The 24,261-nt window shown below is 42.0% G+C and overlaps 8 protein-coding genes across 8 annotated transcripts; 3 read left to right on the top strand and 5 right to left on the bottom strand.

Annotated features, from left to right (window-relative positions):
- Positions 1-228: 228 nt before the first annotated feature.
- Positions 229-758, bottom strand: BCR41DRAFT_344322 (hypothetical protein). The gene has a single exon (XM_022022479.1). The coding sequence runs from the start codon at positions 576-578 to the stop codon at positions 402-404; it is 177 nt and encodes a 58-aa protein (XP_021886614.1). The 5' UTR covers positions 579-758; the 3' UTR covers positions 229-401.
- A 376-nt stretch (positions 759-1,134) lies between these two features.
- BCR41DRAFT_344321 (eukaryotic translation elongation factor 2) lies at positions 1,135-4,898 on the top strand. The gene is made up of 3 exons (XM_022022478.1): positions 1,135-1,263; positions 2,165-2,411; positions 2,541-4,898. Exons 1-3 carry the CDS (start codon positions 1,228-1,230, stop codon positions 4,781-4,783), a joined length of 2,526 nt encoding a protein of 841 aa, XP_021886613.1. The 5' UTR covers positions 1,135-1,227; the 3' UTR covers positions 4,784-4,898.
- A 207-nt stretch (positions 4,899-5,105) lies between these two features.
- Positions 5,106-7,317, bottom strand: BCR41DRAFT_366623 (hypothetical protein; the record flags this gene model as incomplete). The annotated part of the gene is made up of 5 exons (XM_022026234.1): positions 5,106-5,982; positions 6,086-6,562; positions 6,697-6,928; positions 7,058-7,145; positions 7,252-7,317. 5 exons carry the CDS (start codon positions 7,315-7,317, stop codon positions 5,106-5,108), a joined length of 1,740 nt encoding a protein of 579 aa, XP_021886612.1.
- A 1,232-nt stretch (positions 7,318-8,549) lies between these two features.
- Positions 8,550-9,749, top strand: BCR41DRAFT_382838 (hypothetical protein). Its single transcript, XM_022027387.1, has 3 exons — positions 8,550-8,863; positions 9,091-9,268; positions 9,361-9,749. The coding sequence occupies exons 1-3, from the start codon at positions 8,585-8,587 to the stop codon at positions 9,393-9,395; spliced, it is 492 nt and encodes a 163-aa protein (XP_021886611.1). The 5' UTR covers positions 8,550-8,584; the 3' UTR covers positions 9,396-9,749.
- Positions 9,750-12,886: 3,137 nt separating this feature from the next.
- BCR41DRAFT_8669 (hypothetical protein) lies at positions 12,887-14,838 on the bottom strand. The gene is made up of 2 exons (XM_022031050.1): positions 13,235-14,838; positions 12,887-13,081 (listed from the first exon to the last, which is right to left on the bottom strand). Exons 1-2 carry the CDS (start codon positions 14,612-14,614, stop codon positions 13,064-13,066), a joined length of 1,398 nt encoding a protein of 465 aa, XP_021886610.1. The 5' UTR covers positions 14,615-14,838; the 3' UTR covers positions 12,887-13,063.
- A 1,489-nt stretch (positions 14,839-16,327) lies between these two features.
- On the bottom strand, positions 16,328-17,910 carry BCR41DRAFT_418028 (large-conductance mechanosensitive channel). The gene is made up of 6 exons (XM_022029568.1): positions 17,603-17,910; positions 17,386-17,523; positions 17,224-17,240; positions 17,005-17,121; positions 16,808-16,925; positions 16,328-16,699 (listed from the first exon to the last, which is right to left on the bottom strand). Exons 1-6 carry the CDS (start codon positions 17,799-17,801, stop codon positions 16,491-16,493), a joined length of 798 nt encoding a protein of 265 aa, XP_021886609.1. The 5' UTR covers positions 17,802-17,910; the 3' UTR covers positions 16,328-16,490.
- A 3,661-nt stretch (positions 17,911-21,571) lies between these two features.
- BCR41DRAFT_376284 (hypothetical protein) lies at positions 21,572-22,242 on the top strand (the record flags this gene model as incomplete). The annotated part of the gene is made up of 2 exons (XM_022027037.1): positions 21,572-21,943; positions 22,048-22,242. 2 exons carry the CDS (start codon positions 21,572-21,574, stop codon positions 22,240-22,242), a joined length of 567 nt encoding a protein of 188 aa, XP_021886608.1.
- A 188-nt stretch (positions 22,243-22,430) lies between these two features.
- Positions 22,431-23,924, bottom strand: BCR41DRAFT_344311 (hypothetical protein). Its single transcript, XM_022022477.1, has one exon. The coding sequence runs from the start codon at positions 23,879-23,881 to the stop codon at positions 22,592-22,594; it is 1,290 nt and encodes a 429-aa protein (XP_021886607.1). The 5' UTR covers positions 23,882-23,924; the 3' UTR covers positions 22,431-22,591.
- Between the last annotated feature and the right edge of the window lie 337 nt (positions 23,925-24,261).

The raw sequence follows: 24,261 nt of genomic DNA, 5'->3' as shown, positions 1-24,261 counted from the left end.
GGCATTTCAATCAATCAATCAAAATAGGTGTTTGGAAACTTTACAAGCAGACTTCGCCCGTGCACTTGGAGGTTTTTTTTTTTTTTTTTTTTTTTTTTTTTTTTGGATGGATCGCGTCCAGAACGCGTACGCTACGCGTGTAAGGATGAATATTGACAATAATGACTCCTCCAAATAACTATCTCTTATTATTCTTTGATACCACGAGCACAACGACAGACTACAAGTGAAGTGATTATCAATTATTACACAAACATTTTGGGATAATATACGAACCCAATGCTGTCTACGATGTGAGATCAAAAAAACGCGTTCAGACCAGAATCTCGCACCAGCTGATGTCTTTTTTTAGGATATGAAAAGATTTGAAAAGACGAGCTCAAAATTGCACTTGACTTGTTTCATGTCCACGTACAAAAAAAGACTGGAATTGGTGGGTGCACAGACCGTTCATTGGACATAAATGGCATGAGATGACATGATACAAGAATACAAGAAATACCCCCGCATCCATCAAAATAGGCATCCATCCATCCATCCATCCGTCTATCTGTCCCCCTTTTCTTCCTGATCAACATATTCAGAAGTCCCAATTAAGTGTTATGCGAAGGGATAAATGCATGTTCCCGATAAGCTGCACCATAGTTAGTGTAAATGGTCGGGGGTCTCAAGTCTCTTTTAGACCTTTGACCCAAGAGGAAAGATAAGAGGTAGTTTCAAATTTGTGTGGTCGAATAATTCATATTTTGCAGAGCAGGAACAAATTTGTGTAAACAAACAAAAAAAAAAAATAAAAAAATAAAAAAAAAAAATTGGAAACACGGCTATTATCCGCGCAGACGAAAGGGATCTCATTCAACCTTGTCCTTCTTCCTAGCTGACTCGACATTGAATGAATGAGTTTTTTAAATCAGAAAAAAAAAAATTGATCAACTCTCATGCGCGATTTATGTCTTAATTTGGCGCGTTTTGGAAACCCGAGTCTAGTCTTTTTTTTTTTTTTTTTGTTTTTTGTTTTGTTTTGTTTTGTTTTGAATAAAATATGCGTGTACTGTAATGTTACGCAGCAGAGACATATAAAAACGAAGGCTTTTTTTTGTGTACGTTTTTTCTTTTTCCCTTTTTTTTTTTTCTTTTTTTTTTCCTCCCTTTTGAATCTTCACTCATTCTCTCTTTCCCTCATCCCTCTCTCACGTAGCTCCTTCACCCGCTGAACTAGATACGACCATGGTTAACTTTACTATCGACCAAATTCGCGCCTTGGTAAGCCTTCAGTTTATTTTATCATTATTATTTACATTTTTCCTTTCGCCAAAGTTTACGTAGGAGTGTGAGAATGGAAACATGAACAATAAGCATAAACATGAACTTGGTCATGTTGCGACATACACTTGCCAGTTGTACCTCTATTTTTTATTTTTTATTTTTCTTCAAATGGGGATCATTATCTCTTATTCCACTTTCTTATCCTTTTTTCTTTATAGTTATCGCTACTATTATTACTATTACTTTATACCCAATCACTTGTCAATCCTCGTTCACTATGCCTCTTGCTGCGGCAAAAAAAAAAAAAAAAAAAAAAAAAAAAATTCATAGCAGCCAACTTTAGATCGGATATAGGGGGGTGAGGAGAAAATGCGTGGGAACCAGATCTTACAAGAGACAGCAACTTTTTTTTTTTTCTAAGGCTCTGAGGTCTTTTTCTGTTGTCCCATTTGTGTAATGTTTGATTCTATTTGGGTTGGGAAAGACTTGTTAGCCGAGTAATAGACTAAAATGTAAAGATTTGTACTGTTGATAAGCTGTGTACGTGTGTGAATGGTACTAGAGACATTAACTGTTATCAATTGACGCATCAGCAAGTGTGACGCGTCTTGGATAGGAATAGGATTACTTTCCACTGGTTGATTAAGGTTGGGAGAGAATCAGTCAGCTAAGAAAAAAATGAGAGAATATGTTGTGGACATGGGGATTCGTTTGAAACTCTCAGTAAACTGAGACATACCACATAAAGGAGCGTGGGAATTACATTGCTGCGGCTAACGATCATCAGGCGGCCATGTTATGGTCCATCAAAACCTTTGTGCCGGATTCACTCTCAATATACTAACAATTTTAAACCTTTATTTTCTTGACACTTATATTAAATCATGGATATCAACAGATGGACAAGGTTACGAACGTTCGTAACATGTCTGTCATTGCTCACGTCGATCACGGAAAGTCGACCTTGACAGATTCCCTTGTCTCCATGGCTGGTATTATCTCTTCTGCTCGTGCTGGTGAGGCCCGTTTCACAGATACCCGTCAGGACGAGCAGGATCGTGGTATCACCATCAAATCCACTGCCATTTCCCTGTTCTTTGAGATGTCAGAAGATGATGTCACAGATATCAAGCAGAAGACTGATGGTAAGGCCAACTTAAACGATACGAACTAGAGAGTGATTTTGCAACCATGATCTACAGCAGATAATGTCTGGAAATAATACCAACACTAACGTTGATACACTATCTTACGTTGTATTATTACGATCTTAGGAAGGGAGTTCTTGATTAATTTGATCGATTCACCTGGACACGTCGACTTTTCATCTGAGGTTACTGCTGCTCTCCGTGTCACTGATGGTGCCCTCGTTGTCGTCGACTGCGTTGATGGTGTCTGTGTCCAGACCGAAACCGTCTTGCGCCAGGCTTTGGGTGAACGTATCAAGCCTGTTGTCGTCATTAACAAAGTCGATCGTGCCCTCCTCGAGTTGCAGGTCACCAAGGAGGATTTGTACCAGTCATTCTCTCGTACCATCGAGTCCGTTAACGTCATCATTGCCACCTACAAGGATGAAGTCCTTGGTGATGTCCAGGTCTACCCCGAGCAAGGTACCGTCGCCTTCGCCTCTGGTCTTCACGGATGGGCCTTCACGATCCGTCAATTTGCTCAACGCTATGCTAAGAAGTTCGGTGTCGATCGTCAAAAGATGATGACCAAACTTTGGGGTGAGAACTACTTCAACCCAAAGACCAAGAAGTGGACCACCAAGAATATCGATGCAGAGGGTAACCGCTTGGATCGTGCCTTCAACACCTTTGTCCTTGACCCCATCTTCCGCATTTTCGATACTACCATGAACAAGAAGAAGGAGGACGTCTGGGCACTAGTGGAGAAGCTCGACATCACTCTCAAGACTGATGAAAAAGAACTCGATGGCAAGCAGTTGCTCAAGACTATTATGAAGAAGTTCTTGCCTGCCGGAGAGGCTCTCATGGAGATGTTAGTCATCCACTTGCCATCTCCCATTACCGCCCAAAAGTACCGTGTTGAGAATTTGTACGAGGGTCCTATGGATGATGAGTGCGCCAAGGGTATCGCTGCCTGCGACCCCACTGGTCCTCTCATGTTGTACGTCTCCAAGATGGTTCCTACCTCCGATAAGGGTCGCTTCTACGCCTTCGGTCGTGTCTTCTCTGGTACAGTCCGTGCTGGTCTCAAGGTCCGCATTCAGGGCCCTAACTACACACCCGGCACTAAGACTGACTTGTTCGTTAAGTCCATCCAGCGCATTGTTTTGATGATGGGTCGTTATGTCGAGCCTATTGAGGACTGCCCTGCTGGTAACATCGTCGGTTTGGTCGGTATTGACCAGTTCTTGCTCAAGTCTGGTACCATCACCACCAGCGACTCTGCACACAACTTGAAGGTCATGAAGTTCTCTGTCTCGCCTGTCGTCCAGGTTGCTGTCGAATGTAAGAATGCTGCTGATCTTCCCAAGCTGGTCGAAGGTCTTAAGCGTCTCTCCAAGTCCGATCCTTGCGTCCTTTGCTTTACCTCTGACAGCGGAGAGCACATCGTTGCTGGTTCAGGAGAGCTTCATCTCGAAATTTGCTTGAAGGATTTGGAGGAAGACCATGCTCAGATTCCTATTCGCAAGTCCGACCCAGTCGTTCAGTACAAGGAAACCGTCAAGGCCGAGTCTTCCATCACAGCTCTTGCAAAGTCTCCCAACAAGCACAACCGTCTCTTCCTCAAGGCTGCACCAATTGGTGAGGATCTCTCTAATGCCATTGAAAACGGCAAGATTAGCGCTCGTGATGAGTTGAAGGCCCGTGCCCGTGTTCTGTCTGATGACTTCGGTTGGGACAACCAGGAAGCCCGTAAGATTTGGGCATTCGGTCCCGACGGAACTGGACCCAACGTTCTTGTCGATTTGACTAAGGGAGTTGCCTACCTCAACGAAATCAAGGACTCATGTGTTGCTGCATTCCAGTGGGCAACTCGCGAGGGTGTCTACGCCGACGAACAGATGCGTGGATGCCGTTTCAACATCTTGGATGTTGTTCTTCACGCCGATGCTATCCATCGTGGAGGTGGACAGATCATTCCCGCCTGCCGTAGCGCCATCTATGCCTCCGCCATGGTTGCTGAGCCTGGTCTCATGGAGCCCATCTACTTGGTCGAAATTACTGTCCCTGAGCAGGCCATGGGTGGTATCTATGGTGTTTTGAACAAGCGTCGCGGTCACACCATTGGTGAGGAACAGCGCCCCGGCACCCCCATGTACGTCGTCAAGGCTTACTTGCCCGTTGCGGAATCCTTCGGTTTCACGTCCGATTTGCGTCAAGCCACCGGAGGTCAGGCCTTCCCTCAATCTGTATTCGATCACTGGGAACTGTTGAACGGAAACGCTGACACAGACCCCAAGCTCGGAGAATTGATTCTCAGCATTCGCAAGCGTAAGGGTCTCAAGGTCGAGATGCCCAAGCTGGAGAACTTCTTGGACAAGTTGTAAAATGGATGAAAGGAAAATCAAGGACGTTATTCTCTTGTTGTTGCTTTCATTTATTATATTCTTTCTTGATATCTACCAATAATGTCTGTTTAGTTCAATCTCCATTTTTTTTTTTACAACCACCTCTTCTTGGCTACCCTTGTACAGTTTTTCGAAAAGAAACAAAAAGAGCGAAAGAAGACGAAACTAAAAGTTGTTTACAATAAAGTGAAAAAAAGAATTCCTCTCAATTCTTGATTGCAATGTCTTTTTTATTCTTTTAGGAGTGGTGATGTGTTTATCTTTGTCTATTTTACTCTTGATGTGAACCTGTCCTCAACACTTAATTCTTTTGATTTTCTTCCTGTATGGATTGCCGAGGCTCCTCATTCCATGTTGCCTCCAAGTTTAACTCTGGCTTTTTCTCGCCGCCTTTTAATGCCTCGTCCATTTGCAAGGACCTCTTCTCCTGTTGTAAGTACTCTTCAATCTCCTGGTGTTCTTTTTCTTCAATCGTCTGGAACTCCTTTTCTTCTTTTCTCAGTTGTGCTTCCTCTTCCTTTTCCACTCTCTCTCTCTCTTTCTCTTCTTCCTCTTTCTCCTCTTTTGGTCGCTGTATCTTCCTTAAGCGCTCCTTTTCTTCTTCCTCTTTCCGCCCCCGCCGTGCTTCCAATATCTCCTCGTTCGATCTGCGCAATTGCTCCAATGTTGAACGCAATTCCTCAATCTCCCGCATTCGATTCACTGCTTGAGCGAGCCTCCGTTTGGCAGACAAGGGATCTGGTAAGAAGAAGGATACACCATTAAGTGTTGTGACCACCAGCTCTTCTAGTCCGTCGTCATTCAAGTCTACTGATGAAATTCCGTACACAGGAGTAGCAAGACGGCGATTCCATGTCATACCCCAAACGGGAGGTGAAGAAGAAGATATGAACCTAGAAAGCGATGGAGTAGGGCAGTATTGCTGCCGTCGTTGCTGTTGAAAACGGCTTAGAGTATGGTGATGCCCTGATTCAGATCGAGTAGATAGACTGTTGGAATACGGTCCTTGACCAGGTGCAAGCTCCTTGAAGACCATCAGCTGACGTCCATAGGTCCCAATCATGATTTCCTGACGTCCATCCCAATCTGCGTCCATGACATATGCTGCAAGGATACTGTCGTGATACGAACATTCGGCAAGATCTGACCGTCGATTGAGCCCGTGCTTAATAATATCGCTAAAAGAATGAAGCGAAATGTCAATACAACAAGATGATCCATTTTAGAATATGAGTACATATTGTGCCGCAATACCCTTCACGAACTCTATTAGTACTTTACCTGTATATCCATCCTTGCTCGATAGCGCATGTAACCAGTAAGTGAATACTAGCATCCTCCTCTTCCTCTTCCTCCTCCTCTTCATTCGTGTCTTCCTTTTTAGCCTCTCCACATTTCCATGAATCATCAATTCCTGATGTAGGCCTATTAGATACATCGCCTCTGTTGCTCTGTTCCAGTAAAGTATTTTTTACTTCATTCACTTCATTCACATCTAAGGTCATATTAGCTGATGAATGGTATCGCTTTGTCCGCCTCTGTTGACTCTGTCTTCTCTCTGGTTCTACGCGCGAAGTGAAAACTACTAGTGTCGTGATGGGGGCAAATAGCACGATGGTGTGAGTCTTGGCTTGCGCTCTATTCAGCTTTAATGTTTCCGGATTCCTAGGAATAATTGCAACGTTCAACGTCCCATTCTGTGTTCCTGCAGCAACCACGCGACATGATGGAAAATCCTTAACCACCAAGCTCAAAACGCTAAACATAAACAGTAAAAAGACGTAAAGGTCAGATTCAACGAATAATCTTTTAACTCACGACGAGTTTACCTTTTTTTTTTTTTTTTTTTTTTTTTTTTCCCTGCACTCAATGTATAATTAAAACATGTTTACCAGTATTCGCAATGTGGAAAGGATGCTAGAAGGGGGAAGTGGGACTCGATAGGGCGTTCCTCAAAGATCTTAGTACGGGGCACAGTCGTCGATGGATTCTCAAGAAACAAATGGACACAACTATCGCTCCCCGCTATAAGGACTGCCAATTCAAAGGGATCATCTTCTAGAGGTGCATGAATAATCTTTGTTGGAGCCCAAGCAAGAGGTATGGATTGAACATCCGTTGTGTCTAATTAAATAAGTTGATAAAAAAAGTATAATAATTAGTTAGAGCGACGCTTTTTTGAAACCTGTTACGGGAACGAATAATGTTAATTAAAAAAAAAAATAAAAATAAAAATATAAAAAAAATCCTTACTTGGTAATCGAAGCAAAAGATCTCGGATACTACTGCCAAACGAATTGATGCCATAAAATCGAACTTCGAACTGCGTCGGATCTTCACCCTACGCCAGATTGACCAACTGCTTAAATAAGTGGACATAATACGAAGGAAGCAACAGAACCTTGCCCACCTGTTTAATGCCTTCCAATGACCCCTATTTTGCATACCTTGGCGATCGACAGAACCAGGAGCAATTGGCATCCTCGTTCATCCTTGCGTTCATAAGCATCCATGGATATAATTTCGTAATTCAATATTGGTGCGGCTGTAGCACGTGCTGAAGTCTGTGAGGATCCCGACGTAGATCCGTTTTTTGAACTCTCCTCTGCCGTTGGTGCTTCATTCTCAGCTCTTGGATCTTTCTCTTTTAATTCAGCCTCTATTGGCGTTGGTGCCGAGTCACTTGTTGAGGACGCAATTGGCCCAATCGTGAACTCATATGATTCACTTAAGCTCATGAAGCATTTCACTGTACTTCCTGCAGCGACAAAAACATATCGTCCAGGCAGATGACGATACGCCATATCACCATCACTTGTAAAAATACTGGTTTGTTGAATAGGCTTTCCCTGAGCTACTTCTGGTTGAGTATTTTGACTAGTTGGATGTTGCGCAAGTGTTGACGCTAGTGGCGTTGACAACGATGAATATGATTGAGATGCATCTCCAAGTTCCTTAACGACGACAAGACCATAGAGGTTCCTAGAAAAAAAAAAAGAAAAAAAAAAAAAAAGAGAGAGAGAGAAATCGGTGAAACGTCAACGCATGTTTTTTATGTCCCTTCATCCTTATGTATCAAGTCAATAATAGGTGCCTCTATTCTTCGTAACTCGAAAGAAAAAAAAAAAAAAAAAAAAAAAAACTTTACGTGCGAGCACCTTTACTGAAGCGCGAGAAACTAGCCTCAGTATATAGGTCCTGCACTGGACACAAATCCTGACAAGCTTGAGAATGGACATGAGCCACTGGCTCCTCTACGTCTCCAGCAAGGGCTCCAGCAAGGGCATAATAGTCTCGATCTCTCAGAGTATCGCCTGCTAGGTCAAACCCTATAGAATGGGATGGGTGATTTGCATGTCCAAGTCTAGTGTGATCTCCATGGTAAAAGTCATCAGATTGAAGTAATACGGGTGGACGATGGTGGCTACTGCTCCTTGAATGTTGGTGTTGATACTGCTGATCTTCGGCATCCATGGTTCCTCCTTTTGGTGGACGTCCACCCTTTTCTTCTGTTACTTGAAAATTATTGCGAGAGAAGCGTGGAGATCCAACATGGGATTGTGACCGGTATCAGTTCTTTTGAACCTTGGACAGGAATCTCTTTTTTATTGATTCCACTTCTTCCTCTTCTTGACATTCTATTGTCCAATTTTATTAGACCCTCTTTTACTCTTTTTCATCCCCATTCACTACTACATAAAATACGACATCAATTTCCGCCTTGCTGTACCTTTTTTTTTTTTTTAATAAAAAAAAAAATAAAAATAAAAACACATCTTCATGGCTCCAAAACAAAAAGCGACCGAGGTAGGAGGCAATTCCAATGCAGGAGGGAAATCAGGCAACCATTCTAATGATCACAAAGGAAACTCTGAGAGAGGTCAGGGACACGCTAACGGGAACTTGGCTGCCGAGCGTGGAGGTTCTGGAAGCTCAGGCCTAGGAGGAAGCGACCGTCCAGCATCGACAGCTGGAGGTATAAGCGGAGACAAGGAGAAAAATCCCAGCAGTGGAAGCGGAGCGAGCGTAAAACGGAGAGCAGAAGCACCCCTTATCACTGTAAGTTAGATCGGACAAATGAGCAGACTTTAGTGGCGCCTTGCCGCTTTTTTTTTTTTTTTTGTTATTGTTGCGGTGCTTGGACTGAATGGCTAACAATGTGATGTCTCAATTTTCTGCTCCATGGCACCACCGAATCTTATTTAACTATATCTTGTGGATTTCTCATTCAACACCTCAATGTATTGAATTTGAATGTTTGGGGGAAACGACGTTGATACATGCAGGTCGAGTTTGCAGACATGGATATTGCAGCACTACGTCGGTACTGTAGATTGAATAAACTAAAACCAAAATCGAAATCGCGCGATGATCTTGCAGCTGCAGCAACTAAGCATTGGAACACTATAACCGCCAAGGAAGTTGACAGCGTTGCCTATTTTCTCTTCGCTGTGAAGCATCGTCGTAAGTGTTTGCTGTTTGCTTTTCAAGCCTGCCTTTATTGCAATGATGTTTCGTAATTTGGGTACTCATAACTCTTTTTGTATGAATTATAGATAACACCCTAAAATTGACTATGCCTTTGCCATGACATGGTCGCTATATCGGCCATGTCACGCAGTTTTCGCAAGGCCAGACAACCCACTGTATCTCCAAAGTGGTTGTTCAAGATATGTAGCTGCTTTTAATAACCTTGATTACTTTTTCAATTAGCACCTTAAAAACTTAATTTTACAATCGACTAAAAAACCGAATCTTCACCTTTGTGAAAGTAGTCCTGATTACAGAAGAATATCATTAAGACATGTTTTAGAACGCCACCAATACAGTCTACACTACAGCTTTTCGACGCTCTGGCTGCTGTCTGGACTATCCTCATCTTTTTAAACAACCTGTTTCTTTCCTCACAAATCAAACAGAAGACATGTCCCAATAAACAATACAGAATATTTTTTTATTATCTTCCATAAAAACTAAATAATCTTTAGTAATAAAACATACCTAAGAAAGTATAAGATAGAAAAGGACTGTAAGATACACGTAGATTCTGTTTGATTCAATAAATAAAAAATAACAGAAGACATCTCTTCAGCTTCTACAACACGCCCAAAAAGGTGAGATGTAGAGTCAGAGAGGAATGGCCTGTCACAGCCGTTATAATCAATGCACATATGATGTGCTAAGTTGACCGTCGTGATTAAATAAATCATCATAATGATGAAAAAGATGCCAAGGATTATAGATTCCAACAAAAGTTGCCTTTGCTCACCTTATCAGATTAGATCATTATATCCAGCTGGAAAAAAAAAAAAAAAAAAAAAAAAAAAAGCCGGAGAACCATGCTATTAGACGAGTATGAATGAATAAATTAGTCACTCACTTGAGACCCGCAATAAGCTCAACTTTCGAAAATGAAGCAAAGGAAGAAAGTATCGGTATATTCGAATGCATCAGTCGGTCAAAGGTGTCATCTTAAATCAGACATATGCTTGTCTTTAATTGAAAAATCATCTCATGCAGTCCCTGTATAGCTTTGTTTCGTTTGGTTCGTGAAAAATAGGGACGCAATAACTAGATATTTACCTGGGCAGTAATCGCAGTTAAAATAGAAAACAACGTCAATGGAAAGAACAGATACGATGATTTCTAAAAAACCTACACAAGCATCAATTAAAAAAGAGTCAGCGTAAGAACAACAAAGTCTAACGACTACAAACTTTATCTTGCTTTAACAAATGCCGTATTGTGTTTCAAATTAAAGTTATCAGAAATGCATGAATGGTATTTAAAAAGAGTCTCAACATGTAACGACGCGTCGCGAAAACCGCTCAGCATCAAAACATTCAGACTCGTCATCTAATATGGGTATCATCATTTCTTTAAAAGAAACATAAAAAGACGAATATAGATAAAGGCAACACTAACATAGATTAATTACCATAATTGTCGTCCTTCATAAACAGTGCTGATTGAATAGAATCGGCTAGAGATCTATATTCTGAAAGTACAGAATCACGTTCGATTAGCAAACTTATTCTTACACATCATGCAGTTAAAAGCCACCCATGCTCAGAGAAGATTGGTTGATTGATTGCTTTGGTTCAGTCCACGGTTTTCTAGGCCGTATCAATGCTTGACCACATACTTTTTTCAGTGCCCAGTGCATACCCACAAAGGGGCTCATCATACAAGCAAATACATCAACCCACTCTTCTCCATGCAATGGTGGATTTGTGCAAAAAAAAAAAAAAAAAAAAAAAAGTAACATTTACTTACAAAGCCACATATACCAAGGTGGTCTTGACATCACAACAAGACTCTCGCCAATGTTTGTTTCAATCCTGTACCAATCAATGATCAACAAAAAAAAAAAAAAAAAAAAAAAAAAAAAAAGGCAATCAGTACTTTTTTTCCTCATTCATTTCATATTTTCGGTTGAAAATTCTTTTTTAGATCTCTAAGGGTCTGCTTTTCGAGAATATTTCAGTAAGGTGCAATAATTATCAACACTGTTTTTCAGGCGGTAATTCCAGCTTTGATTGCTTTGTCTCATCCTAGTTGTCGAAGACAGGTCCAAGAGACGTTGAAAAGGAAAAAGAAGCATCGTATGTATGATAAACTTACTGGACAGCTGCGTTCCACCTCGCACGAGACAGTTCCATAACAAGCTACTCGTACTTTAAGGTATGCGTTGACACATCTAAAATTCATAGCGACAATAAAAAACCCAACAAAAACATCGTTAGATAGCCGCCGCTAGACATGATATTTATATGGGTAAATATGTCAAGTACTCTGCCATTTATCCTCTTTCTCTCTTTCTCTTTCTTTTTTTAGCTCAGATTATGCATTATAAACATGTATGCTTTCAGAAACTCTAGTTTGAATTTTTTTTAAAAGGTGATCATCCAGGCCATAAAAGCAAATGAGAAAGAGGGGGGGGGGAGAAACGAGCTGGAGCCAATTATTGGTAAAGGAACACGTCGTCTTATTTTGCATACCTGGGAGAAGGGACATGGAAAATGAGAGAGGAAAGAAAAAATTTTCTGCGCAAAAAAAATTTTATATTCAAAACAAAATCAGGTCGGAGTACAATGTCTTCAAGCCACAACAGACTGACGGGAGCCAGACGCGTTGTGTAATGTATTATTAGGAGAAGAATGTTAAGGATGATATACAGGAATTAACTGAATTAACTGTGTGCTGCATGATTCTATTCGGGAAGGATGTGTAGCACGGGCACGTAAACTAGGGGGGGGAAAGATAGAAAGTATTATTTACACTTGAAGATGTGTTAAAGAACATAGGATTACTGTGATGAAAAGTCAGTCATAGATGCAGATGAGGATGTCGAGGAGGATGAGGCTTCCTGTCCCTGAAGTGCCCTTCCTTGCTCATGGATGCTTTCTTCTGCCATTTGGACCTCATTCTCAGACCATCTCTGCTTCTCTTCCGGAGGAGAAAGCAGCTGCTGACGTTGAGTATTGATACGAGAGGCAACTACCACAGTCGTTGTTCCCTCTCCAGAAGTTACTGTATTGCTTGAGGAAGCTACCGTTGCTGCCTCTATGCCAGTAGGGGCCATGGATAAAGAAGGCAAAACGGAAGAGAGCGATGATACTGATGTCAGCAAAGGCCTGTCTGACATGGGTCCATTCTTCGGACTTGTGGGTGACGGGATGGAGGAACGACTTTTTTTTTGCTGCTGCTGCTGCTGCATAATCCGGCTTTCGTCTTGACATTTGCTGCTGCCTGCAGCAGCTGTGCTAGGTTTATGGATACTGGTAGTAGAAGTGGTAGTGGTAGATGCAGTAACCACCGAAGAAACCCCTCTCTGCAACGCTTGCGAAACATGCAGTTGTTGTTGCCTGGCTACATGTAACTGAGCCTGTTGCACAGGGATCATTTCTCGACTCTTGAACCGTAAAAGCGCATTACCGACGCGTTGCAGTTCTTCAATCTTGACGTTCAACTCAAACCGGGTCGTAAACAAGAACTCGAGCTCCAATTGATTCAACTCAAGTAAGCTAAGACCACCCACCTAATTTTAACAGAAATGTGAGCAAACAAATGTCAGTTCGTGCCAGTTTACCACGACTGTGTTTTCTGGAAAAGCATGCCATTTTGTCTCGAAAACAAAATGAAGAATCTAGGGCGGAAACGGAAAGACAAAGGGTAGTGCTAGACGATGTATCGTAAAGAAGAATGATTCACACAGAACACAGAGCCAAGACGGACGATAAGGCGGAAGTACATTGTTTATATGAATACTGTCCACTTGGGGAGTTTAATATGTTATGATAATATTGAAGAGAATTAAAATGAGGGATCAAAATAACACGAGAAAACGAAGGACGTGTACACATGAAATATGCAAGTGAGGCTCCTTGTTGTAGTTTTAAGAATTTTTGTACTTTTTATAGTACATACCTTGGCATACCGAGCATTTGAATAAAAGAGATCCGAAGTAAATTTGGCTGCAACCATCAAACAGGTTATGAGCAGACGATGAATATTGAAACTGTTAATTCGAAACCCATTGGAAGCAACAGTCAATATTGGGGTGGGGGCTGGTGTGGATCCTCCTAGTGTGCACTGAACATCAATAGCCGTGGGTGGCTGATGTTCTGGAGAAACATGTTCTTGTTTTAGCTTCTTGAAGGCGCGTTGTGGAGTTGCATCGACGCTTGGTGTGTGCTGCTGCTGCTGGGGATGAGAGCAATGACTCTCTTCCTCTCTGCCATGTTTCTGTACCGTTAACGGTTCGGAGTACGCTGAAGTCGAGCGGCATGGAATCGATGTGGAAAAAGAAGAGGAATCAGGGCACCTCTGCACGTGTTTAGTTGAAGATGGTAATAATGATGGTGGCGGTGATGATGATGGCGACATAGTGGATGAAGGGAAAGCTACTGCAGTTTGAGCGGGCAGGTCCACGCATTTTCTTGGAAGATTGTTGGCTGAAGTGCCATCAGCAGCTGTCTCTCGCTCTCTGCTGCTGGAGCTTGGGTGATCACTACCTGTATCATTACGATTACTATAACTAGTATGACTACGTTTATCTACCATATCCATTCCACTCAGTCCCCCAATTCGATCCAGATAAACCAATACATTAAGTAGGACTTCATTTGTGAAGGGGATAAACTGGAGGATTCTTGCCAAATATGATTCGATAGAAATCCGAGGAACAGCGCGTGAATGAAATAAAGTGATAGGATCTACATGAGGGTTGTATTGACTATCGTTCTTACGCACCATCAGCGAGAGAAGCGTCGAGACGATTAGCAACGTATCTTTGACATTGTGGTGCACAATATCAAATTCAGACCCTGTCGTCGTTGCTGTCTCTACTCGCGCTGGTACTAGAGCGGCCGTTGCCTTGATATCGCAGTGTGATGATGAAGTGCTAGATGTGGCGGTCATACACGTTTGACTAGAGAGCGTAGCTCTCGTCAGCTTTGTAGTATCAGATGCTGTTGATGTGATGACCGTTGCTGCAGAGGTAAAAGGAATGATGGTAGACGTCTGAATAGCAATATTGGAGGCGACTTCGTTGTCCTTATATTCTAATGTTGTAGGTTGAGGATGGGGAGACGTTACTGATATAGTAGAAATGGATGTACAGGCAGATGAAGATGTGGTTGATGTTGATACAGATGTCAATACTGATCCTGATATGGACACTGTTGGTGTAGTGGATTGTGTATCAATGAAAAGGGTAGAACTGATGGCTACCGCGCTGCTTATATTTGAAGGAGCTGTGCTCCTATATCCGAAGCTGTGTGTTGATGTGGGGCACGGTCGGTGCATGGTATGTGAGCAAGGCAAGTGTGGAAAGAAAAGGATCTGAGATCACTTTTCAAGTAGACAAGTAATAGCTTTTTTAAAAAAAATAAATATCAAGATAGTATGGATGGGTTTTATGCGATCTATGTATGTACTGAGGTTCGATATTTCGCCTTGCACTTCGTGGTTGATCAAGAAAGAAATAGAAATAACAAAGGGAAATGGGAGAAGAAAAAGAAAAGAGAAGAGAAGAGAGGAAGAGAAAAAGAGAGGAAAAGAAATAGAGAGAGAGAAAGAATGAGAGAGAGGGTAAAGTGGGAGAAAAGAGAGAAAGGGAAACAGAAAGATTAAATGGGAAAAGGAAGAGAAAGAGAAAAAGAGAGAATGGCAGGTCAATGAGTGACTTAAAAAACCTGATGGACAGAAAGTAAGCGGAAAAGCCATAATTATCCCCTATGCATCCAGTCCATGATCAAGGCATGTACGTTCTGGGGTCAGTTAAGCAATCAGGATAGGCATTGGAAGGGGAAAAAGCGAGTAAAGTGGACATGGAAAGAGCTGACGGAGGCTGCCGTTTTACCGAATTATATCTTCTGTGATATGAGTTATTCACTGATGAAATGAGTAAAAAAGGTTGAATGTGTGTTGGGAGATACTTTTGGGATGCTTGTTTAGTTCTCAATCTTTTTTTTTTCCTTTCTCTTGAGGCACCTGGAGGCAATGGTCAAAGCTGCTATTTTTTATTTTTTTATTTTTTTTTATTTTTTTTTTTTTTGTTCCTGTTCCCTTGTCCTACACAATGACAATGTTCAAAGAAAACAGCTAGCAAGTCAGATTCACCGGATTTAGCAGACAAATGCGTCGTGTGAAGACAACGCGGTTTGATTGGCTGCCATGATTACTTCGCAGCGCTTATTCTTCCCCTCTCATACACCCATGTGGACTCAAAAATCGCTGCTTGTTCTCTATTGCTCTCACTTCTCGGCCGATGCTCTCCGCAAATCACGTTTGGACTATAAAAGTCTTACAATAGGCACGTGCGGACGTAAAGGTCAAAGGAGCTGTTTGAAGAACTCGTAGTCAAGTGCATCATTGGACATGTTCTGCAATTTTAGACCAGGCCAAGCTTTGATTGTTGGCAGTAGCCACCAGATATGCAAGGGGAGCATTGGACATTTCCCTCTTTTTGCATGAACACATGTATGTACAAAAATATGAATCATGACCATAGCTGTCTCCACATGTTCATTGCTCTAACCAATAGAGTATCCAGATGGTACCTACTTCTCCTATCCTTCCCCACATGTACCATGCATAGTTCTTACATATATCCTTTTCATTTATGTCATCATCTTTAAAGTCTTTTATTTTTATCTCCATATCACCCTAAATTCTCATTCAAGAATGTGCAGGTTTGAACGCCTCCTCTAGTATTACTGTCCCTCATGTGCTATTGATCACATCTGTTCTTTGCATTCCACACAACATATACATGTATACTCCTAATGCGTACAAGATCTACTCGTTAATTGGCCAGGTACTAAACGCAACAGACAGTAGCCAAAATAGTGCCACCATATTGATATTGGCAACTGAAATAATAAAAAAAGAAAAAGATTACTGTTTCATTGATGTAGATATTGAAAGAGAACAAGCGAGCAAGTGAAGAGTGGATGAGAGAGGATCTTGCAATAAAGCGTTCAGAGCGCAGTGTTCAATAGCAATAACAGAGTTTATGGGCTTTACGAATGCAAGAACCAGCGGTCTATAAGTTGAGAATGGTCCGAAGACCTAGTGAGCGGGGAACCCTAATCATATTTCCGTCTTCTTAATTGTGGCAGAGCAATCTATAATTGTGTTTATTCGCTTTTAAAGCCCTTATACTCTGTAGTGGCTGAGACTACCATTCCTCCTTTTCATTACTTTTTGATGAGGACGAAGATCTTTTCTCCAATACACGAGTATATAATACCTCAGATCTTGCATACGTATCGTCAAGCCAACTGGTGCACTTAGAGCACCTTACAGCCTTAAAATCAATCGATCCTGCACAAAAGGGGCATTTTTTTTCTGTAACCGCCACTTTCGTGTTGCGTCCCATTTGATATACTGAAGGGCAGAGGCATGAACAAGAAGCAGATAAAGTTTAGTGTAAAGTCAAACAAAAGATGCAAAAAATACATCGCTAAACTGACACATTCCACGGACTTCACATACATTTGACGATGACAAAAACACAGGCTGATATGATGAAAAAGTTGATTACTGTCTGGATAAAGTTACCGTAGTTCCATGATAAGGCATCACTCGCCTTGACGGATGCTCTAGTTGAATACTATATGAATGTAAGAAAGGAGCTATGACTTGTTGACTTATATAACATTTTAAACACGTAAACTTCATTGTTTTCTTACATCTGGATTCGGGAAAGAGTCATTTCGGCGCAAGATCACAAAGTTCTCTTCAAGCGCCCTACCAGAAGCAAGGGCAAGGATAGGTGCAATGATATCTTTGACAAGGCTGTCGACAATCTAAAACATCGCCAAGGAACGAAAAGTAGCAGTCATAGAAAATAACTAAATATTAAGATCCAAACAGCTTGCATTTTAAATCATGTATTGATATAAACTTACTCCCGTGAAGGCAGCACCTGCAGCGGAAAGAAAACAATAGAAGTAAGGTTAGTGTCAGCAAGGTTGCCGCAGATAAGCATCATATACAATATGTGCATGAATATTAGACATATTCGCCGAATCTTAGTCGACGCTCTCTACAAAGATGGGAGATTGGCTCACCGATGACAACAGCCACTGCCAAGTCAATCACATTGCCTCGGTCCAGGAACTTGCGATAGTCTGCAAATATCGATACGCCCTGACTGACACCAGGAACTTTGGTTAATTTGCCGCCAACCTCATTCAAGTTATTTTCCACTATGATGAAACAAACAGATAGAACGTCAATTAGAACGCGTCTCCCACCCTATCCCTTCAAGGCATTGGCTATACGTACTCTGTGAGATTCCTCCTTTGACAACATTTGCGCCTTGAATAACGACTTTTGCAGGATTAAGGCTAATACGTCTTTTAGTGCCATGCTCCTTTCGTTCACCATTGTTGTTATTGTTAACGGCAGAGTCTTCATCAATTTCGACCGACGACGGTACTGTATCAATATTAACAATTGTATTCTTTTCACTATTGCATGACATTTTTAAAATAGGTAATGCTGCTATGATAAATTAGGCTATTGAACAATTTTCGTGAGTGAACACTTCCTCATAAAAAAGGGGTAGAAGAGTATCGAGCTACAATGGTAACAGTGTCTTGTATATGAAGAAAGGAAAAAGAGAAACAGCAAGAGGATAAGGCCAGCTTTATATCCAAAAACCAGGACAAAGTAAAAGGCCGGATGTGGGCTGCAAGGGGCCACGTTGCCTTTGGGTTCATGGATGCACCAACAAGAATAAAGGCTCGGCTGGTCCAAAGACGGTGCAACTGATATTCTTCCTTGTTCTATTGGATTTCAGGGGTGTTTAGCTTTATTTTAAAATATACATATATTTATATATGCAGGGGGACAAAGCGAAAATGGAAGAGAAGAGACATGATGCCATTTAGAGTCGGAAGCTTGACACCTTCCTTTTCCAAGGGAGTATATAGGAGTAGGGGACTCAAAAAAAAAAAGTAGAAGAAGAATGTGGTTTAACGATATATCCAATGTCTTCTTTCTAAAGCAGGAGAGGGAAGTTCTGGACTTGTGTAGTTATTGTTGTTGGCTATCTAGACCATCCTCCACTGCCCTGGTTTAGGATGGCATACAAAAATAGTGTCAAGCTGTGTCTGTTTTGCGGTTTGTGCATGGGGATGGTCGCGTGTGCCTGAAGGTATGAAACAATTAAAAATAAGCTAAATTGCGCAGATTGTCACACCAAGGGACGAAGCAAGAGAGGCAAAGCACATTTACATTCACATTCAGGCTGACAAAGAGAGATCACACACCCAAACTGAGCAAAGCAAAGAAAGCCGATTGATCATATTCAAGTAAGAAGGGAGACAGAGGTTACCAAAGAGAGACAGAGAGAGCATGATTGAGAGCATACGAGCGAGAGTGAAGAAGAAAGATCTATATCTATCAAGATACTGCTGGCATATTTTATTGTCGATATTGCAGTAGGAAGGTAACACCGAGACTGACACAATTTAAGACAGGGAGTAAAGAGGCGGGTTTGCAAGAGACCAAGTCTGGAAATATGAACTAGTGTAACATTTTCTGCTACAATTGTTTTCGAACCAGCCTTTTAATGTTCCTCTTCAGACGTCCATGCGAACTGAAGACAGACAAAAACAAGGGCAGGGGCCAAAGATTTTTTCCCAAAGCAACTCGATCCTTTACTTGTTGTCTCTTCCACCTCTCAATTCTCCTGCTTTCACTGTATTTTCTTTAATTTTTTTATTTTTATTCTTCACTATATACCCAGAAACATAGCTGTTGTGTTTTCTACACTCTTCCTGTATTATAAGTAAAAAAAAAAAAAATATCACAATTATTTCTAAGCATTCCACACATCCTTACTCTGCTGTCACTTCTATCAACTACAACAGTAATTCCTTTTTTCTCAGTTTACGATCTCGGGACAGGAAACACAATAGAAGGTGTGGCATAATGAGCATTTCTCAGATGACATGGAATTCAATGCACACCTAAAAAAAACATGGGAAGCATGTGAAAGTTGTATGGAACACATGTCCATTCATCCGTCCCCTTTTCTTTTCTTTTTTTTTTTCCTGTCCGTATAAAAAAGTTCTTTTGTGCGCACTGACTGACTGTCGCTCTTCCAACATGTATCTTTTTTTTGTTGCACTGATTATAGACAGAGTAGTAGGCGCATCCCCTTTTCGCACAGATTTTTGTCTCTGCACTCCCTTCACCAAAGGATTACCTCAGAACGACCACAGGGGTGCTTGCTCTATTTGCCCTTATTTATTCTTAATTTTATTGCAGTAGCACCATAGTAAATCATCCGATTTATTGAACCAAACCAGTGATCACCATTGAATTACAAAATATATTCAAAGTAGTGGGAATCACTTAGCCAAAAACATCAATCACCTAATCACCCTCCCCATCCAACCAATCCAAATGGCTGCAAGAACCGCAGAAGCCTCACGGCACCAACATGTACAACATCAATATACTCCGAAAGTCTACACACTCTATCCTGATCCACCGCTTCGAAGACTATCTATGACACAGTTACCACCTTCACCATCACAGTTACTAACTAAAAGCAAAGACAAACACCAACAACAAAAACAAACGCAACAAAAGCAACAAGTTTACTCTGTGCTGAAAAAAGGTGTTCCGCCTTCACCTGTATCTCCTTCCAGTCCTCCAGCCAGAGGTATCATAGAGCCAAAGAATGGGTTTATGTCAACCGTGAAGGACAAGCAGAATAAACGTGGACAGACTAGCTCAAGTACACAACAACATCAGCAACATCAGCAACAACAGATACAGACACAGGCACGACAACAACCTCAAAATGCAACCGTTCAATGGGATAGAACTGGAGTATCAAGTAAGCAAGGATCCACTTCGGTTCAGACGTATCATTACCAGTTCCAACAAGAGCCACATTATGGTGGATGTGTACCAAGGCTCTCTGTATCACCATCATTACCTCATCAGGCGGATCAAGGTGGCCAGAATCAAGAGTATGCACACAGATCTGCTCATGGACATGGAGACAGACAGAGCGGAGCTGTTCTGAAACAATCTGTATTCCCGGGCTCTACTTCATCACCTTCAGCTTCTAGCCATCATCATCAACAACAGCACGAACTCGGAATGAAACAGAATATGTCTCCGGCTTTATCCTCTCATCCTGCTTCACCGCCACGACAGGGACAACCATCTATTATACCGACAGCTCCTTTGCAAGCAGATTTGCCTGCCCTGTTGACGGACATCCCCACGGCGTCTCTCTGTCTGTCGTTTGACGGCGATTCTAATCACGACAGTGCTGATTATTACGACCAGCATCAGCAACAAGCATTGCAATACCAGAAAAGGCTAAAGCAAAAGCCGCCTCGTAAGCATGATGAAGATGATACCGACGATGATAGCGAAGCTGGAGCTTTACGTTCATATCGTCGATCAATTCATCAACTTTCTATATCGTACAAGGGAAGACCTGGTATCCCCAATATCAGCCTTTTTGCTCCACACGAGGGACCCTCAGCCTCACAGCACAGTCGATTTGGATCGGGATCAGCTTCAGAAGCACAAAGGAAAGGTACCAATGGAGACCAAAAACAACAACTGCAGGTGCAGCATCAAGGAAGTTCTCAGGTTACAAAGTCTGAGTCTACATCTTCGCTGGCATCTACAAATCAGCATCCAATTATTTATGAACATTCAAAGCCACGCCATTTTGTCAATTCACACTCTCGATCACAAAGTAATGACCAACCTCGGATAGAGCGATCCAATACAGAGGACACTTTACATGGTGTGAGGGCAAGAGAAGTCCTGACGCCCGGACGTAGTATATCAGCAGATAGTATGCTTCATCGAGAATCCACCCGGCAGATTGCTCTTGAATCACAGTCACATCAGCTTAACCGTTCACAGGCTCACCATCATCTTCATCCTAGTAATCATCAGTCCTACTCAACCTTGACTGGTTCCCGGGATCAGCACTACCAGCTTGAGCCAAGGCCTAGTCACGAGAGCTCTCAAAGCATGAGATCACAATATGGACGTGGTGGAGGCGCTATTTCCCCCAATAGTGGCGGTCCCTATCCCCGAACCATAGGTCGAAATGGCACTTTCACACATCATCCACTCCCAAAAACTGCCCGGGGTGGTGTTGGCGCAGGAGGATATGGAAACAACAATATTAATATGCATCCTGCTCATCATTTCCCCACGAATGGCTATGTTCGGCCTGAAGAAGCTGTGGGACCTTCAAATCCGATGCCCGAAAAGGCAGAAGATTATGTCCGTCAAGGGATCGAGCTTCATGAGAATGGAGATATCTCCAAAGCTACAAATTACTTTCGAATTGCTGCTGAGTTAGGCGATCCAGTGGGCATGCTAATGTATGGATTGTCCGTTCGACATGGCTGGGGCTGTACAGCGAACCGAGTTTTAGCATTCCAGTATCTTCAAAAGAGTGCAGAGCACGCTGTCGGCGACCTTCACTCGAGAGACTCGTTCGCAAGTTCTGCAGCCAAAGGTGAACTAGTACTAGCGATCTATGAACTTGGTATCTGTTTCCGGCATGGATGGGGAGTTGAGAGGAACAAAAAGACTGCAGCCTATTATTTCGAGATTGCAGCGAACTTGGTAAGAGAGAAAGTATAAACAGTGAGCTTATTTGTAATTTCCGAATGCTTTAAAGCAAATCACATCTAACTTCCTTGAACCTCTGTGTAAATTTGGTTGAATAGGGTGACCCTGATGCTCAGAATGATCTTGCATGGTGCTACTTCCATGGCGTGGGTGTTAAGAAAGACATGTACAAGTCCGCAAAGTACTATCGAATGGCTACAGCACAAGGAGCTGAACTAATGGGCAATCAATGGATCTGGAAGGACAAGTACGGTGGGCCTTCCAATTTGGCCACTGAAAAGACTCATTCATAACACCACGCCCTTTTAAAAAAAAAAAAAAAAAAAAATCACTACTCGCTCTTTTTCATAATACCCTTAGAGTTTTCTCAATCACAAAAAACATTACACAAAAGACGAACATTACAATCGCCACGATAATGACAATCACTTTGACTACACCCTAACACTTTTTTTTAATGAATGAAATGATCTGATCACAATACTTTCATTTTGCCTCTGCATATTTGTACAGGTCATGCTTATCTCTTTGAAAACACTTGTTGATCTAGTATGCTTCTAATCAACTACAACACTTTGTCTCAACATCAATCCTACATACAGATGTTTTCCTTGTTTTACTTCTTTCCTTCCTCCTTCTAAGCTAATAAATAAAGGGAATGAGAATCGCTCTTCGTTTCCTCACGATGTGTCGCATTCCATTAGTTTCCATCACCATCGTACCTGCATACCCTTCGCCAAACCGGGACCGATACCATTGATCTGTTTCTCTGGCCACAACACCCAAGTTCACGACCACCCAGATCCAAGCATAGAGCATAGTTGGAGCAGCCCATGAGTTAAATCTCGAATTATCTGTTGCAATCGACCGTGATAATGATGGCAATGATATCGGCAACGACGGTAGATCAATAGTAAAAATGGTAGCGGATGATACCATAAGGTAAAGTCCAAAATAAATTACCATTTCGGCCGAATAGTGTGGCGTGACCAAGTACTCGAACCAATCTCCAAATGGCACCTTGTACTTTTGGAAGTTATTGTTGTTATTAGTGCCATTGCCGGCACTATTTCTGCTGCCCATCAGCCACTCATGTGATTCGGGTCGTCTGAGGTTGGCTAAGATGACATGGCATCGGTGTTGATGCCAAGACGCCCACAAGAACAGAGCCATTCCCATCCAACACCAAGGATTTACATTCATCCATGATATTCTTGTTAATGTTTTTGTTTCGGCTATGGCGGTGGTGGTTGATCTGCTCCAGGTCTCATATGCATCGACCCAAAGTGCTGGGGCCATAGCAGCATAAAACGAAATACCGACAAAATAATGCCCCAGATGAAGCTTGGCTTCCTTAGAAGACTGTTCCACAAACCAGGACTCATACCATCTCCGAAGGACCTGAATCCAATAGCAAAACATGGCGATTACAATCTCAGGCGGTGGCGTCCAAGACGTCATGCTACTGCGTAGGTAATGAGTAGGCATGATTCCTATCAAGTTCAATAATCTCAAGAAGCTCCATGAATGATATGAAGAGATTAAAAACTGAGGTAAATAAAAAGATATTTGGCAAGGTGAAGTTGAAATGGAAGCAGAAGAGCAAGAAGTGTAGAGTAGGAGATCCAGTGTAAGATAGATCATCCAGAACGAGGCGAAGACATAAAAGTGTGCGAACCATGCCTTCGGAACCTTGAACGACCCAAGAACAGCGAAGAACGTGCTGTGATCATGGACTTTTGTTTCTGAGCGATTAATAGACTTTTTAGCCGATTTAGGGGGAGCAGTAGACGAAGAACTTGCTGGTGAAGGAAAGTCTAATTTGCCATAGAGCAGTATGGAATCATGCAAGGCAGGAAGTGTGGCAGCAAGCAAGGCGATAGTTGTTATGATGATAAAGTATAGCTGAATCAGATGCGAGAATGAAGGCATCCATTCTGCAAAACTCCCTAGTAGATTTTGAGGGTTGTGGAAGACCATTAGAAAAAAATAAATAAATAGTGTTGAATGTAACATTCCAAATCTAAATAAATCGGTTCTTGCAGCAGCCACACGAGGACAAGTATCTCATTCTTTCTTTGATCTTCATAGTCTCATTCCAATTCATTTCCGCTTCGTTTACTTAAATGGCAATCGATTCCACCCCCTCTACTTCTCAACCCTGCCACAAAGAGGCTTGCGCGATCCAGTCCTGCCTTACAAAGAACAACTACCAAGAGAGTCGCTGTAAAGACGTGATCGAAAAGCTGGGACGCTGCTGTCAAGCTCTCATTGATGCTGGAGGTTCCTCTCCAAGCTGTCCTACAAAAAAA

The sequence above is a fragment of the Lobosporangium transversale genome (genome assembly GCF_002105155.1).
Source record: "Lobosporangium transversale strain NRRL 3116 chromosome Unknown BCR41scaffold_1, whole genome shotgun sequence".
NCBI classification, from domain to species: Eukaryota; Fungi; Mortierellomycota; class Mortierellomycetes; order Mortierellales; family Mortierellaceae; genus Lobosporangium; species Lobosporangium transversale.
This window is presented reverse-complemented; position numbering and strand designations above follow the sequence as displayed.

Coding starts and splice junctions, on each gene's coding strand:
- BCR41DRAFT_344321 (XM_022022478.1), top strand. CDS start 1,228: ATGGTTAACTTTACTATCGACCAAATTCGCGCCTTG. Junction 1,264..2,164: donor TCGACCAAATTCGCGCCTTG/GTAAGCCTTCAG, acceptor GGATATCAACAG/ATGGACAAGGTTACGAACGT. Junction 2,412..2,540: donor TATCAAGCAGAAGACTGATG/GTAAGGCCAACT, acceptor TTACGATCTTAG/GAAGGGAGTTCTTGATTAAT.
- BCR41DRAFT_382838 (XM_022027387.1), top strand. CDS start 8,585: ATGGCTCCAAAACAAAAAGCGACCGAGGTAGGAGGCAATTCCAATGCA. Junction 8,864..9,090: donor CAGAAGCACCCCTTATCACT/GTAAGTTAGATC, acceptor TGATACATGCAG/GTCGAGTTTGCAGACATGGA. Junction 9,269..9,360: donor CTTCGCTGTGAAGCATCGTC/GTAAGTGTTTGC, acceptor TATGAATTATAG/ATAACACCCTAAAATTGACT.
- BCR41DRAFT_8669 (XM_022031050.1), bottom strand. CDS start 14,614: ATGCACCGACCGTGCCCCACATCAACACACAGCTTCGGATATAGGAGC.
- BCR41DRAFT_418028 (XM_022029568.1), bottom strand. CDS start 17,801: ATGTCATGCAATAGTGAAAAGAATACAATTGTTAATATTGATACAGTA. Junction 17,524..17,602: donor CAAAGGAGGAATCTCACAGA/GTACGTATAGCC, acceptor GTTTCATCATAG/TGGAAAATAACTTGAATGAG. Junction 16,700..16,807: donor TGTTTTTGTCATCGTCAAAT/GTATGTGAAGTC, acceptor TCTGCCCTTCAG/TATATCAAATGGGACGCAAC.
- BCR41DRAFT_344311 (XM_022022477.1), bottom strand. CDS start 23,881: ATGCCTTCATTCTCGCATCTGATTCAGCTATACTTTATCATCATAACA.
- BCR41DRAFT_344322 (XM_022022479.1), bottom strand. CDS start 578: ATGTTGATCAGGAAGAAAAGGGGGACAGATAGACGGATGGATGGATGG.